Source organism: Nipponia nippon, unplaced genomic scaffold, assembly GCF_047370975.1.
Source record: "Nipponia nippon isolate SJK-2023a ecotype South Korea unplaced genomic scaffold, ASM4737097v1 scaffold_4, whole genome shotgun sequence".
Lineage (NCBI taxonomy): Eukaryota > Metazoa > Chordata > Aves > Pelecaniformes > Threskiornithidae > Nipponia > Nipponia nippon.
Window position 1 is genome coordinate 19,079,486 of NW_028262358.1, and position 17,302 is coordinate 19,096,787.

General features: G+C 44.3%; 1 protein-coding gene across 5 annotated transcripts in view; it reads left to right on the forward strand.

The window, feature by feature from the left end:
* Nucleotides 1-14,096: 14,096 nt before the first annotated feature.
* The window catches only part of CDC42BPA (CDC42 binding protein kinase alpha), a 188,669-nt gene continuing 185,463 nt past the window's right edge, over nt 14,097-17,302 (forward strand). For 3 of the 5 annotated variants that reach the window (XM_087774754.1, XM_087774757.1, XM_087774758.1), the window contains exons 1-2: nt 14,097-14,520; nt 15,302-15,529. In XM_087774754.1, the coding sequence (XP_087630880.1) occupies nt 15,334-15,529 (196 nt within the window). In that variant the 5' untranslated portion in view covers nt 14,097-14,520; nt 15,302-15,333. The remainder of the gene's footprint in view (nt 14,521-15,301; nt 15,530-17,302) is intronic. The other 2 variants (XM_087774755.1, XM_087774759.1) reach the window with 1 other exon arrangement.

Consider the following 17,302-nt stretch of genomic DNA (forward strand, 5'->3'; position numbering starts at 1 on the left):
AAGTCATGATGCCTTTCTTGACACTGTCAGGAATAACCCCTGAATATACTGGAAGGGTATTACAAAACCGAACGAAGTATATTTCAGTTACAAATTCCCGAGAACACCATCGCCAACAGACTGCAGAACAATCTTAGGGTTTAGGGAGTGATACGTAATTTAAAAGTCATGCTCTTTGGGATTACAGCGGAAAAAATCTGCAGAGTCTATTGCCTTCCAGATTCTTGATTTTTTTTTTTTAGTCTGGTGGCAAACCAAACATTTTTATGCATTTGTTGACATGTCCAGTGCATTTGGCAACATGCGAAATCCTTGCTATTTGGGTCAGACAAGTGTCCTCAAAAACAAGGCAACCCAGCAGACCTTCCAAGCTGGGCTGTGCCGGACTCTGTTTGCTCTGGTTCGGTGGAATTGGCTGTTAAAGACAACCTACAGCAAGCCCTGCTCTGGACCGGGGCTGTGGCCTCTGCAGGGAGCTGGGTTGCCTGGCTCAGCTTCCTCATCCTCTTCCTGACTGCTCAAGGTCAGACCCAGGAATCCACTGCCCTTCATGTGGGGCATGCCAAGAGGCAGCAATCTTTACCAGCTCCCTATCGCTGCCTCTTGGCCCTGGCCCCAGAACTGGCTGCTACTCATTTGGCAATACACCCTGATTTCATGCCTCCCTGCTAGAAGTCACAGTAGAGAGACAGAAAAACAAATGGGCCATAAGAGCAAAACCTCTCTCTTCCCCAAACGTAAGTCTGCGCGTAAGAAGAGCCTCTGGTGCATTTGTGCATGAATTGATTGAATGAGCAGCTCTCATCTACTGCACACAAGAGATGCATCTCCTAGGTACATCTCCTCCTCCTCTCCCCTCCAGGTACAGATTATCATAGGCAGAAAGCAAGATTTAGATCCTTGGTCCTCTCCTGCCAAGCCCTATCCTCCTTCCCTGCTTCAGTCTCCATAGTTGCTTCTTTGTGTTACTAGTAGCCTGAAATTAGAAGTTGTCACCTTGTTTAGCTGGTAATTGTACCTCCTTTAAAGAGGAATCTCATTTTACAAAAGTTCAAGAACTGAAGAAAAGTTTACCCCGGTTAGCAAGTTTGTTATCTTCAACACTGCCTCAAGGCAGTTGAAAATGAATATGGCATATATATATGATGGAAACGCTCCGTGAGCTTGAAAGAGGCTTGAAAGCTGTATTTACAAAGCATATCCTAGGCACTAGGTGAATACATCCTTTCTTTAAAATATAGTGGGTGGGATCCAAAGAGCAGATACATTTACAGGTACAAAGACAGAAGATGATAACTTTTGTTAAGATCTCAGATGTGGAGATACAATTCTCACAAAGTAGTGTTTGAATCAACTGTTTTGTCTCTCCAACATAACCTTACGTTGCACATCGTCCTTGCTCACTTGGGTAAAAGCATTTCTTTGAGTGACAAACCTGTAAACGCACTTAACAGCCGTGAGATCCACATTGCCTTGTCTTTTCCTTGCTTTATCACATATGTCACTATACCAGCCCACTTGGATGAGCAATCAGCTCGTTTTAGGTGCGTACATTGTAAGACCCTAAGTATACTTTCAAAGCTGTACTTAAGCAACAGCTCACTGATGAGATATGAGGTGCAACTTGGGGAACAGCAGCTGTCAAAAACATCAAAACCAAACAGCTCAGCCCATTTTTCTTGGTGACAAAGACATAGATGTTGAAATACATTCATATTTACATCAAATATTTATCACATACTAGAATGCCTCAGTTTGCAGAATACATAAGCAGCATTCAGCACACATGATTTCTCTCACTGCCACTTTCGTACTGGCAGCCAGGCAAACCCCGACATACAAACACTGCTTCTTTTCCTCTTCAACACTCCGCAGCTGCTACATTTATGCAATTTGCTATATGGTATTTCTCATCCCAATGGAAAGCGTCTCTGACATTTCTCTGCAGAGGCAAGGCACAGCCATAACACCCCACAGATGCGTGCTACGGGGGAACTAAAGGAGCTTGGGAATTGGCAGGTGAAGATGGTGGGAGACCAGGAGCGTGGAGAACCCTTACCGTTCTGCCCACTACGACACCTGAAGCGCTCCCACCAAACCCAGGTCGGGCCGCCCCGCACAGCCCACCGAGCACAGGAAGAGACATTGTTCTGTGCCGCAGTGCAAATGTGGCCAACATGCCCAAGAGGAAGGACTGTGGGATGGGCTGGGCTGATCAGTCCCTGCTGTATTCCTGAAAGGGACACACTGAAGCTAAAGAAAGGGATGGGGTGAAATCTTGTCCTAATTATGTTAATAGGAGTATTGTCATTGTCTTCAGTGGAGCTAGGCTTTCTCTGCAGGGAACCTGCCAGAAAATCCCAATACCCATTTGTATTTTCCTATTTCAGGATGAAAATTAGGTACAGCGCGTATTTCACCCACTGGTGTACGGCTGTCACTGTGGAAACCCTGTTCAATAGCGTGTGAAAACTTTTACAGTATTGTCTGGGTTCATAGAGTATTGAGCACCATTTTTCCCCATTAACTTTATTAAGGGTACTATCATTCAAAAATTAGGCTACCCATGCGTGTACAAATAGCTGTAATCATACACGTAGCTGCTACATATGTCTTCTGAAACAAATACTGTACTGTATTTCTCAATTAAATTCCACTCTTCAAACATACCATGATGATATAACAAGAACTTCTATATTTTTCCAAGCCTATACTAACTATGTTTTCCATTGCAACATCCTATGAGTAGATACTGCCCCATTTTGCAAATGGGGAAAGCAGGGTACACAGGAGTTGCAGACCTTGTCAAAACCATGCAGCCAAGTCCTGGCAGATTTGGGAATGGAATCCATGAGTCCTGACTCTTTAGTCCCCCTGCTCTGATCACCAGACAACACTCCCTTCCTCTGAAATAGGCTATTTTGATTGAAAACAGATGGTGTACATTTTTGGCACAGTTTTTTAACTATATTAAAATGCTCTGAATGAATATGTGCTTATATCATACCTATATATGTATACGTGTATATACATGCATACTGCATCTATGCATTCAGAAATAGGTATGAGTTAAGGACATATTAATTTACGTATATCGTATGCAAATGTAATGGATATGCTGAAAGATACTTAAGTGCAGCTGGACAGCTGACATACCTAAACACATAAGCTGTATTCTTTGGTGGTATTGTAATTACACACTATGTATTCTCTTTCTCTAAGCAACAGATTTTACATTGTTGATGGAGCATACACTTCGATGTAATGCACGTATTCATGTTCTTTATCATTTCATGAGAAATTTTAGTATAGTTTCAGTAAGGGACGAATCACATCCTTTTTCATTAGCTCCAGGACCAATCTCCATCCTAGCTGAACAATGCACTTAATGGACACTGCCTGCATTTGTAGTGGGTTTTTTCTGCAACTGAATCATTATGTCTTAAATATCTTGCTTACCTTTTGAATTCGCTCTTTCTGTCATAAGATTTGCCCCTGCATCAAGTCTCCTCTAAAGTTTGTTTCCAGCTAAGGACTGGCAAATCCTGTCTTGGACTCGCTGTCTGTCAAGATTAAGATCTTCCCACACATCATACCCTGGAGGAGATGACAAGGGCCAGTTTTTAATCACCCAGTTCTTTGCCTGCTCACCTGCAGCCTTGGGTCAGGTAAAGATGGTCTGTTGTATCAGCTGGCAAACAGCTCAGGAGATCTTTCCCACGGCTGGAAATCACCAGAATGGGCTTGTATCACTTGCTGTCTCCTGTGCATCCCGGGCAAAGATGGGAGGGTGGGCCCTGAGAGCTACTCGCATGGGATACAGCCTAGTTACAACCCCCTTTCCATAAACCCCTTTTCCACAACTCCTTCCCATTGACTGTATTTCCATTCCTTTTATTGGTCGACTGGATTTTCCCCTTCACTTACCGCAAAAGAGGTAAGGAAATAAGCCTTCAAATCCACAGTTATGCAGGGGGAGCTGAAAACAGCTCATTCCCCACGGGTGCTAATCCTTTGTCTGCACGTTGGCCCCAGCTACCTCACGCCTTCTACGCACAGAAAGTGAGCCAGAATTGGGGGCGAGATTAGAATTTGGGAATTCTATCCTTGCAGAAAGGGGAGCCGGAGCAAAAATAGTTATTTCAGTCTGTGCTAATTCCTGCTGGACTGACCCGTGAATGCGCAACAGAAAAAGGAAATATTGCTGATACTCACTGCTCTTCAGTCTTTTTTGGTTCTAAATCTGCAGAACTCAGGAATCAGGAAATGCCTGCAGAAAGGTTTTGAGGAGGTCACAGAAACAGAAGTATGCTACAGTGCTGCTTTATCTATGGATAAACAAAATATGGCCGCTTATTATAAAGAAAAAAGTTTATTCTCTTTCAGAACTGTAGCTCACAATCCACAAAAAGTAACATTGGCATATTCTGGTTTCACAAACAATGCTGTAATGTAATATTAAGATCTCCACTATTGTGCTTACAACATCAGCTAGCAGCTGTAATCAGGAGAGTACCTTACCTCAGCTCTTATCTTGCATAGGACGGACTAGCATGTTTACATTTTCCTGTCTGTTTGTTATGCTACAAAACTAATAATGTGGCACAATTTATTCTCAGTAAAGATTTTTTATGCTAATTTCCTCTGTATGAAAAGATGCAGTAAACATATGTCCTTAGGATAGCTCTCTTGCAATTCAATACACTAAGATATTTTGCTCTAACTTTGCAGAATGTAATATTTCCAAGTAGAAAAAGTGTTAGAAGAAAAGTCTGTTCTTGCAAACTATTATGTGGTAACCAGGCCTCTCTCATATCAATAAAATGGTCTCCACAGTGACACTCTTGCCCTTTCTCTAGCCACTTTCTGCCAGGTAGGAGTCAGAGAAATGCAAAACAGCCTTAAAAGCTCCGTATCTGATTAGAGGAAATTCTCCCAGCGCAGGCTAGGCAGAGACTGCCAAAGGCTTTGTTCCAGTTCCCTTTTAATAAGCCATTGCAAAGGGGTCTGAGTTAATTTTTCAGGCTGCTGTATGGCATGAAGGCAACAGCCTGGACAAAATCTGCTGGATTCACCTCCTACAGCAGGCCAGTGCTGGGAGGATGATGAGGCTGCTTGAAGGCAGCACAGCCTGAGCCGTTCCAGGCTGCTGGTTGCGTGCAGCGCTGGATCTTCTTCCATTGGTTTCTGTCAGATTCAGACGACACTCTTGCCATTTAAAGTGTAAGTGGACTCTCTGCTAATAATTGTTTTTCACGAATACTGCATAGAGTCCAGAGACTAAAGAAAAATCATAAGAAGAACGTAACTCACAATATATACCCAATGAAGAAGCCTGTTTTCTCTACAGCACTTTTTCCCCTCCGTGATGTTCTGAAGAGTTTTTTTCATGTTCCCTCATTATCTCCCTATCTTTACGAGTCAGAATAGATACCCTATGATAAACATGTGCAGCAAACTAAGCCCCAGAACAACTCCACGATTAGCCTGAGACTACTTGGTGAACTGGCTGGAGGTGGGAAGACTGCCCAGCTCTCTCAGTAATCCACCCTTGGCCCCAGTTCAGCAGAGCACTTAGGTACTTCTTTAACTTAAACAAGATACAGTGCTTTACTGTGAAAGATAGACCTTTTTATTATTATCACTTTAACTGCAGGGCGAGGGAATTAAGTCTTAGGAAAGGCCTTGAAGCAAACGGGAGCAATAAATTCAACATCCTGAGGCTCTGCACCCTGGGTCTGTCAGAGTCCCTGACCAGAGGGAGGAGGTTGAGAAACTGTGGCCCAGCTCATTTCCTCCTCCTGTAGGAGACAGCAGTGAGATTAGCGACTGTAAGATTGCTGCCATATAGAGTTGTGCTAGTCATAGCTGGTAGCTAATTATACATCCACTAGCCACTTTCCTCATTATTCGGTCAAGCAAGAAAATCTTCACTTTGTTAGAAAAGCCAAAAGAACAGCTTATAACTGCTGATGTCTTTTTTTGAGAACGCACAACTATGGCTATTGCTCTTCATTGTAAAAACACAAATCTTTTCTTTATAACATCTTCAGAAAATCTTTTTTCATTACCCGCATGGAAGCCCAATTTTCACAGCCTCTGAAATGAAACCCTCTTCTTCAGGAGAGAGCCAAGAAATCAATCGCAGCAAACGCTGGATTTCAGGTGATGAATGTAGCTGGACCTTGCTTCCTCCTGATGCACCACACACAGAAATTGTCAGTCTTCTGGGCAAACTGTGCTGGTCTCCATGTCTGGGGAAGAAAAGGGTTGAGATATAGCTGTATTATGATTAATGTTTTTATGACAGATAAATACATTACTTGACTAAAGTTTTACAAACATTCCATTTTATGTGATGATTTTAATTCACTTACTGTGTGCTTTGGCATGGCTTGGGGATATTAAGGGGAGGCAGCAACATCTCTGTGGTTAAGGCTGAAGCTAGCTTCCGTTACAGCACCCTATTTCCATCGCTTCATCATAACTTTGGCTTGGAAAGCTGCTTGAGTCTGAAGCTTGCCAGGTGTATTTTAGTCACTTTTGCAAAAATTGAGGAAAATCAGCCAAATGATTTTCAAGTTACGCGTTGTTAAAACTTACTCTGGAAATATTTACTTTTAATTAGTATTTTTAGTTCTTGTCTTCAGTTTGCTTGATTGAGTTGAATTCATGCATGCAATTTTTCATAAGAAAATTTCACTGTAACTCTGTAGTTCTCCTCAGCTGAATGACTGTGACTGTAGAGCAACGTCCTCCTCCTGACCCATGTGCACCCCATCAGGAGTGGTTATTGTCCCCGACCCAATCTCTGATGCTTGTTTTTGCCCATCTGCTGGAGACTGTCCCTCCTTTCGATGTCTTGGGAGGACTAAGTGAACCCCAACTTATTTCAGCCAAGGTGAACTGGGTTACTTTAAACAATTCCATAGTGATTCATTGCTAACCTCCCTCTCTTGCAGCGATGCAGGTAGGGAGTACTCATGCTAGCAGCTCTGCTCTCACTTCTATAAGAAAGGTTACCTTCACCAAGGGAGCACTATTAACAAAATGAAGCTGTACCACTGGCCAGCAGCTCCTTCCACAAGTACAATTACTTCCAGTGCACAGGCCTTGCTATCCACACACGAGGATCTGAGCCAGTGTTATGTTCACACTTTTGATTAAACTAGTACAAATATTTGTCTTTCTCTACCTCAAAAAATACTAGGAATCACACTTCTAACTTTTCCATATAATTAAATCCTCTTAATTTGTGCACTGACAGTTTACAAAGAAAAATGGTTGACATGTTGTGCAAAGATATAAACCACTCTCGTTATTCATAAATCTGAGTCCAGACAGTTTTGTTTGTTTCAGAAGGAATTATGAGTTCACTTATGTTCTTGCTCAAGGAGGCTTTTCTGGCATTGGCGTGAGTGGGATCATGACTGAACACTATATAACATTTTGAAACTGTCTTCCATTGCCCATTTCTCTTCAAGATTTTCTTCTCTTTGCGAGGTGGCCTAAAGTTACCTGCTGAGTGGCAAGAGGTCTTTATTTACAACAAATGCTTTCCAAAAGTCTCTCAAGTTTTACAGAGCATTTCATTTTTCTATTAGTTTTCACCACAGAAGGAATCAATCCACAAAATGTAGTGCTGGTGTGCTGGTTTCTAGTCGTTGTTAGCTGCACCATTGCCATTGCCTGCTTAAAATGTGATGACGGATTGCAAATTTAATCCATGACGAGAGAGATGGGGCTTGCTGCCTCCTCATCTAAATAAAATTTAGCAAACAAACAAAAAATGCCAACTGTTGATAAGCCACAGTATTGTGATTTCAATCCGCAGACCATGATGGAGGTGTCTCTTTGCATTAAGTGTCCTATCACTGATTAAAACACTGACTTCTGCCTGAATTGCAACTGTCATCATTGTCCGTATCTATTTTCCCAATGAAATACATATTTTAGAGCCTTGGTGCTGTTTTGCAATTTTTAAGTTAAAAATAAATAACACATAAAATAGAGGCACCGCTGTTTTCAATATATCAATGTTCTTTCAATTAAAATTCAAATAAACTGAAATACTACTTTAAAACAAAAACTGAATTGGTCAGACTTCTAATCTGAAAACTCCACAACCTTGGGGAAATTGAGATCAGTGTGCGATCTCCTCGCACTCCTTTTTGTAATGAGCTGGACACTCTGAGCCCTTCTCTGATATAAAGTTAATCCCATTCAATCCACCCTGTGCTCGCATTCCAAACTGTGCTCCTTCCTGGGCTTGTTTTCATCTAATCGCAGAATCTGCTGTTTTTTACAAATAAGGGTGGGGTTTTTTCCCCATTTCCCTCTTCACAAGCTTCCCTTCCACTCTCTTGCCAAACTCCCTGCCCTTGGCTTCCCCTTTCGAAATCACTCTTCCTTCCCATATGATCTCCAAATTAATCATCACTCTCCCTCCCTCTCTCCACTCTATCCCATTTTTTCCTCCCTTCATCCTGTTTCCTTCCCCCATCAAAGATCTCTTAGTCACAAGTTCCCTCAGTCCTCATCTCTTCCATTATTGTTACATATATGACAGTAGCAGCTCATTGCATTTTTTTTAAATCACTTTCACAGTTAGGTCCTCACTGCATTCATCTCTAAGTGTACCCTTTTGTTAAAAAAAACCCATAATACAATATTGAGTGTTCACCAGAAGAAGAGGCACCAGTTTTAGAGGAACAGATATCAAAAGCCTTGATTATAATCCGTAGAAACTATGAAACATTGCAAAGAGAGTAGGTTTAGAAGCAGTTCTCATGCCGAGTTATTGCAATTGTAAGATGAGCAACACTAGTTTTGTATAGGCATCAGCCAAATAATGTAAATATACCCACTTTTCTTTTGAATCAATGGATTTTCTTGCTGTGCCTTGCGTGGAAGTGGCAGAAATTTGCATCCATCCAGTTCACAAATAAATACGTGGTCTTCCTGAGAACTCTTCAGTTTGAAAAGCCACTTGACCTGAGGAAGAGTTCTACCTCATTAAATAGCTTCATTTAAGGGACTGAAGTATCTTGAGGATACTTTCAAAGGTGGCATAACACGGGTAACAGATTCAGGAGACAGTGGAAGAAAACTTGAGTGTAGATAGAGGAATCCACAGGAGAGAACTGGACTACGGAGGGACTAAAGGCTTGAAAAGTTGCAGACATTATAGACTACAAAAACAAGAGAGAAAAGAAAATAAAAGAATAGTCTTAGATTTATGTGAGTGAAGAAAGGAAAGTAAAAAGAATCTCAGATTGCTAATTAAGCTTTACAGCATCCCTAGGAGCTTTGGCAGACTTGGTCCCACTTTTACAGGGAAAAAATGACATACTGAGAGATGAAACAGCACTGTCAGAGTGCAAACAGGGTCCTGTTTGGAGGCCAGCATGAGACGTGATTTTGGTCAATTCCTAGTTTCCATCATAAAAGCAGGATTCAAAATAATAGCAATTTCATGCAGTTATAAATGTAATTTCACTGCTTCCTCTCCTCTTCAAGAGAGAGGCTATCTTGTTTCTATTCAGAGCACAGCACCCCTGGACACTGCAGCAGGGCCAAAAGCACTTCATGTCTTCACAGAAAATTGCATCCTGCTGGTGGCCACGTTCTCATTAGTTTTAAATGAAGACTAAAACCAGGGGAGTGAGGCCGATACAGAACCAGTGAAGTGAGATCAGTATGATGCAATTTGTCTCTGAGGTAAAATTAGTCAGTTCAGCCATTCACAGAAAATCGTTAAGACTGCAAATAAGACTCCAAAGACCAATAAAAGAAGCACGAGGGAAGAGAAAGATAATTCCATATTTACAATATCTATATAAGCATACACATTTATGATCATTGTTTTGGGATTAGGTAAATAATAAGCATCAATTTTGCCGGGTACCATTTAGGGCTTGTACTTGGACTTGTCCGTAGACCTCACAGGAGAAATAGGTCTTGGCAAGACAGAGAGGAAAAGAATAATAGATTTACAAGTCTTTAAAAACACTAAAGCATGTTACTAAATGTATTATTATAGGTACTGAGACTAATTTAGTTCTGTGATAGTCATTAGTTTCAGTGAAGAGACCTCTCTGTCCACTGGGATTAAGTCTGCCCCAGTAGTAAGACTTATGTCTACATAAACTACAATGCTACAGATACTAGAAGAAGTTTTGCTCACTTCACACATGCAAGTCTTCAGCGTCACACTAGAGCGCAACCAGTGTGTGCTCTGCCTGTAGCTACCTGCAATCTCTTGTAATAACCTAAGTTATTACTATAGTTCAGATGACAGCTGTAGGACCCCTTTCCAAACGGTACCGTCACATCTCTAAACACACGTTCTCTAAATTGGGTGCCGGTACTGTTTTTGCATAGACCACTGCCCAAATTTTCCTCAGGAGATGAACTGCAATGTCAGTACAAACAACATATGTCTACAAAGTGAGGTTTTGGAGAACAAAAAAGCCTGGATGCAAAATTTTGTCAACATATAAAGGCCACTCTTGAGTACTTGTCCCTAAGCATGTAACAGATCTACCAGTTGCAAGCACTTATTCATCTGTAGGGGAAGTGTATGGGATCCCCCTTGACTTGAGCGTGAGTCTCTTTTCCCAAGCAACAAGTGATTAGATGAGAGGGAATGGCCTCAAGTTGCGCCAGGGGAGGTTTAGATTGGATATTAGGAAAAATTTCTTCACCGAAAGGGCAGTCAAGCATTGGAACAGGCTGCCCAGGGAAGTGGTTGAGTCCCCATCCCTGGAGGTATTTAAAAGACGGGTAGATGTGGTGCTTGGGGACATGGTTTAGTGGTGGACTTGGCAGTGCTAGGTTAACGGCTGGACGCGATGATATTAAGGATCTTTTTCAACTTAAATGATTCTATGATGCTATGACTTTAGAAATGGTTTGCATGCCAAAAGCAGGTTTCTGCAATATTTCACCCAAAACAACAAATCTCACGTCCCTGGAGAGAAAAGGCTGTTTACTCTATTATACTAACATTAAGTACTGCAACACTCAACATACATGTTAATAATACATAAACTATAGTTTCAACTGTATTCTCCTCATTCCCCACTATTCTAGCTGTGTTGCTATCAGCTTGCTTAATTTATTGTGTGATATAAATTCCTTATTATCATTAGTTACTTTTTAGGCACTGTAAACATTTGTAAAGCTAAGCAAAAAGGAGCAAATATTATTGTGACATTATTAAAATAAGAATGGGGTGAAACAAACACATGATAATTATGAAAGATACTGGGGTATGTTTGCACAACTTGGGTGTATTTTTAGGACACGGTCTGTCCTAGTGACAGAACATACAAGAGGGAAGGAATTTCTGAGTGTTACACTAGAGTGCTTTTGTTGGTTTTCTAAATATTCTGGACGAAAGTCTCTCTTGCAGTCTTTCTTATAAAACAGAGAAAATATTTTTCCATCCCATGGGGGTATTGTGAGAATTACTCATCTGGTACATAGATAATTCCCAGCAAATAAAAACGCCGCTACTCATTGTTGGTATTACCTGCTCCCCACGGCTTCTGTGACAGGACGGCTGACTACAGCCCACTGGGCGTATCACCAGTTGTCGTGGGGATTACCTATGTATTTTTGGACAGGCTATCAAATGAGTAGAGAACAAATAATTCCTGGGTTTTGTGTTCAATTGCAGCTTACAGAGCACGGTTTAACAGAAAAATGTGTCGTGTGCCTCTTGTAGTCTCACTGGAGCTGAAAGCATGCTGAAAAGAACTAGCTTGATGTGCAACTTCTGTCAAGTGGTGCTGACAGAAACAAGGGTTCGGTTTTAAAACCAGAAATATAGGGCAAGTGAGTGCCTTTGCTAGGTATCCTTCCTTGTTTGCAAACACTTGGTCTGCAATTAAAGCAAGGAAAGACTTTATTATTGGCTGAGGAAAACATAGTAACATAAGTAAATAAGTGAAATATCCACACCCATCATATCTCTGGCAGTGGTTCTTTAGTTCACTTCCCTACCAAGTGGTGCCAAAGTCCAAGGAGCTAACATCCCTTTAACTCTTTGTTTTCTCCCTTTTCCCTCTGCAATGCTATTAATGGTTAATGCATGCTCAGGATGAACTTGGCTGACGTGTCTCCAGCCCCTATAGGAAGTGCTATCTGATCTGGTCCACCTACCCCGGCAATAGCAATTTATTTTTATTGCCGTCATCAGGCATCCCCCACCCCCAGCTTCAATCCCGATTTCCACAAGTTCAGCGGAGAGCCAGCAGGAAATACCTTACTCTCACTGTAAAACCGCCTGTGTGCCACAGCTTCGGAGCGGGCTCCTACCACGCAGGCACTGCGGCGACTTCTTCAACGAAAGCTTTAGTAGACAAGGATCAGCAGCACCCCAAACCCTTAAGCACAGGGCTCTTGTCATACCAAGGGTGTACCCCGGCACGGGAAGGGAACCCTTTCCTTGACCCCATCTTCTCAGTTTAATGCTATCTTCTACCCATCACAAGCTCACTTATGCTTTTAGTAGCTCCTAACAACATTTCTTGGAGGGTTTCTGCGTAAAAAGCTTTTAGAATTAAATTCTCTGCACATTTCTTCATTCGCCAAGAGTTGGCAGGAGAGTTTCTTCCTTTGAAAGGCCGTTGCCTGAGCTGGTTGGATCCCCTTCCCAGGCTCACCGACAGAAAGCAGACTCTTCCCAGCCCCGCAGCCCGGCTGCTCTGCCTTTTCACTCGCACGGGGCGGGAGTCACTGTCCTCTCTAGCTTTGCACCAGCGAGTTTATTTAGCGATTCTGAGCAAACATATGGGACTTCCGTTTAATCGTATTGTGTATTTCATCTTCATGGGTATATAAGACTGTTGATGTATTATATCAGCTGGTAAAAAGCTCAGTTTAAAAAAAAGTATTATCTAGATGCTTGTTACGGCAAAACCCAGCTGAGTGTCTTCTGTTGGTTATTGAACTGAGGAAGCAGATGCCCAAGCCCGTTTCCTTGCCTGGAGCTCCAGCAGACGCAGGACTTAGAAGGCTTTTGGGGAATGCTGAACTTCACCTATGGCCGGTGACCCTTGGGAGCTGCGCTGCCTTCCTCCCCTTTCACCTGACTTCTGAGGAAGGACGAACTGAAGTTACGGGTTGACTTACAGGTGACATTTAACCCCCCACGGTAGCCTGAGCCCACCACGGCATCCCTTACACCTTTCGAGAGGGGAATCGCTACCGTGCGCTGCGGGGTGGCTGCCATTTTCCACCCCGCAGGCGGCCCCGTTTCGGCGCCGAACAAGCTTGTTCCCCCCGTGTGTGCCGGGGCGGCACGGCGGGCTCCTCGGGGAGCGAAGGCGCTTCACAGGCGGGCATGTAACCGCCATGAACCGCCGCGTTTCCTGTCACGTTTTCAGTCGTCGAAGCGTGAGGCGGACGGGGTCTGCGTTCGCACCTGGAGCTCGGTGCTAAAGGCTCGGCAGAGAGAACCGTGGAAATGAACCACCAGGCAGGGTACTGCTCCCCCTGCCCTTCGGCCCGCCGGCCTTAATGAGGCTGCCTTTTTTAATGAAAGGCGTAATTGCCGGGGAGACGAGGCGGCAGGGTGGAGGGGGCGGCTGAGGGGAACCGGGCCGGGGGCAGCGGAACGGCGGCGGCTGAGGGCCGAGGCGGAAAGGCGGCTCCCCTCCCCTCGGCTTGGGGGGAAGGCCCCGGAGGGACCCCCGGCCCGGCGGGTGGGTCGGCTCGGGGCAGCCCAGCCCAGCTCAGCCCGGGCGGCCGCAGCCCCTCTCCCTCCCTCCCCTCCGCCTCGGTCCGCCCGTATCCCTGCATTCCCTGCTGCAGCAACACCCCCCCTCCTCCCCTCAATCCCATCAGTAGCGGCGGCCCCGGGCTCGGCTCCCCGCGCTGCGGCGGCGCTCGGCGGCGGCTCCCCCCCGCCGCGGCCGCCATGTTGGGCTGCTGCGAGCTCGGCGGCGGCGGCGGCGACAGCGGCGGCTGCTGCTGCGTGTGACCGCGGGAGGGAGGGAGAGAGGGAGAGAGGGAAGGAGGGAGGGAGCGGCGGGGGAGAGGAGGGCGCGGAAGCCGAGGGGAGGGAGGGAGGGCGCCGCCGTTACCCCTCCCCGCCGCTCCGCGCAGGCACACCACACACACACGCCCCGCACACAGACCGGCGCACCGCGGGAGGATGCCCTTTGCCCGGGGGGGCGAAGCCGGGAGAGCATCTCGCCGCCGGGAGTGAAGCCGCCGCCGGGGCCTCCCGGCCCGCAGCGTGCGGCCGGAGCGGGGACGCCGGCGCTTTCCCTCCGCCCCAGGACGCGCACTCGGAGGAGGAGGAGGAGGAGGAGGAGGAGGGCGCCGCCGCAGCAGCAGCCATGGGAAGGATTTGACAGGGCTCGGAGCGCTTCCCAGCCGCCCCGCGGCGGTGCCGGTGTGTAGGGGCGCGCGTCCCGCCCGCCGCCCCTTGGCGCAGCGGAGGAGAAGGGGGCGAGGATGAAGACTTTAGTTTTTTTGAATCACTGAAAAGCCTTAAAAGGAGACTCGGTAAGGAGGAGGAGGAGGAAGGGAAAGGCTGCCCGGGGCAGGACGTGGCTGCGCCCTGAGGAGGGGCGGCCGGGGGGACCTGCGCCCCACCCCCACGGCGGGCGCGGTGGCCGCGGCCGGGGCCGGGGCCGGGGGAGGCGGCGGCGGGGGCGGCGGGGCTGCGCGGCCCCCTCCCTCCCTCCTCGCCGGTGCGCGCCCTGCTTTCTTCTTCCTTTCGTGTATATAAATATATAAACGCATCTATTTTTTTTTTTTCCCCTTCCCATCCGTTCCGGGAAGTGAAAGGCTGGTGCGAGCCGAAGGGGGCTGTTACACTTTAATGATGCGGCGGGGCTCCGCTCAGGATCGTGTTGCATGATCTGCATTTTGAATGGAGGAGAAGACCTTTTTAAATATATAAGTGCGTATGTCTGTGCGCGCACGGTGAAATCGGTGTCAGTCAGTCTCGGTTGAATTTGAGTCCAATTATTAAAGCATCAGCAGTGGCCATGTATTATTTTTTTTCCCCCTTCTTATTAAGCAAATTAAAAGATTTTTTTTCTTTTTTTAGGGTAACTACTTTCTTCTCTTAAAAATTATGTACACACAGATACACACACTCTGTGTGTGTGTCTGAAAGTCGCAAGGGTTTAGTTTCAGGCTGGGAACACCGAGGTAGGCTGGAAATTAAGCACCACCACAGTTTGACACTTGTTAAAAATACTGTTGACTTCTTTTTAAACAACAAAACCCTCAAAAGATTTTTTTTTTGTTTTATTTTTTGTTTTTTTTTTTGGCAAAGTAATAATAATAATCATTAAAAAAGAAACCCCAATGCAAACTGAAACAACCATGTCTGGAGAAGTGCGTTTGAAGCAGTTGGAGCAGTTTATTTTGGATGGGCCAACTCAGACTAATGGGCAATGCTTCAGTGTGGAAACCTTGCTGGATATACTCATCTGCCTTTATGATGAATGTAATAATTCCCCTCTGAGAAGAGAGAAGAACATTCTTGAGTATCTAGAGTGGGGTAAGTTTGAATGTGTTTATTTTGTGTACATCCGTCCATGTTCCTGTCTGCTTTGTACAATGTCTCTGTTATTTATGTGTAAGAGGGGATTGTTTATAACTCCGTGTTTTACTGGGGAGTGTTATCAGTTTTACTGTATTTAAACATGGTGGTGGTGCTAAAAAGAAATCTGTATTGGTTATTCATCTTTGAGGTATGCATGTAAAACACACATTATTATTCTTTTTTTTTTTTTTTTTTTTCCCCTCTTTTGATATGGATCAGACTCTGGTACATGAGGCATATTTGTTTCCTTCAGGCCCAGCTGTTGAGTTTTGTATCCTAAAGACGCTGGGAATATAGAAGGCTGAGGGGTAAATTCTCTGATGCCTGGAAAAAAGATCAGTACACAATCCTGTGGTTTGCATCTGCAGTCAAATCTATAGTGCTTTAAAATGAAACGTGTTGATCAACAAGAAAATCCTCCAGCTTTCTTAAACGATATGGGTTTGAAATGTCTCTGAAAATGGAGAAAATGACATTCTCTTCTTTAACATAAAATCATTGCTGACTTTGTTTTTCTCATAGGAAAAATCAATCTAAGTTAAAAAGCAGAATGAAATTGTGTGTTCCCCCAGCACCCTTTCCATTTTCTTTCTTCGTTTTGGGGAGACAGGGTATTTGCAGATTTTTAAATGAAAACAGGTGAATGATAGCATTCCAGTTCTTCTTAAGTTGTCACAGAACTGGTTGTCTTTATGTTTTTCTTTTTAATTCATTTTCTTCCTCCTCCTAAACACAGATGCAAAACAGAAGATGCAGTCTGACATAAGAACCTTGATGAGAACAGTTACTGTATCTGACCTTCAAACTTCAAAGTCATGCTGCACTTCTGCATTTACATGCAGAACCATTTACCACATTTGCTTTGTAACAAATACATCAGCAGGCCTCCTTTATTAAAAAAAAAAGCACATTTTCAAAACACATAACAGGTGTTTGATTAATTAGCTGGTTGAGCTCTTCATAATGAAGTCACTGAGGAAAGAGTATTGTTTTGATAACGGATCTAACAACTTGAGGCTGATACGTGTGTGTTTTAGTTTCCTGCTCCTCACTGTGGTCATACTGACATCTAAAGGACATTTGACTCAGTAATTAAGTTTCTTGTACTGTTCATATTGCACTGGTCTTTGTTTTCGTATTATCTGGAGGAACAGGCTATAATTAATGCATTCTAGCTAAGGAGGAAATAGTAATTAAAAGTACTTCTGAAGAGTCTTCCCTGTGAAACTGTCACAGTGGCATACAGAAGCTGTGAAAGACTGGGAAAATATGGTGGCTCCAAGTGTATTTTGTATGTGAGAACTTAGTGTAGTCTGCAGTGGATCTAGCCAGCTGATATCCTGATAATAGTAATAATAAACAAGTTAGCCATATCAATATGATCAGAGTAATGGTGTGTTCGGGACCCATCGTATTGGGTGCTGGTGCATTCAGCGGTAGTTGTTTGATGGATAAATGCATCGTTCCAAGGCTTTGACAGTACCCAAAGATTTCTATAATACATTTTACAGGCTGCTAATGGAAATAATACACTGTTTTGGATAGGCTGGAATAAGGTTTCTTGCTGGCCTGTTTTTCCTGCTACTTTTCCGCTCTCACACTCTAACTGTGCCTTAGCAGGACTCTCGAGCTTCAGATGAGACCAGTTCCTCCCGTTTTCAAGGCTGAGTTGCTCGAGTCCTCTGTCTGCTCCCAGCTCTGCTATCTGGACTTCCACCCTGAGAGTTT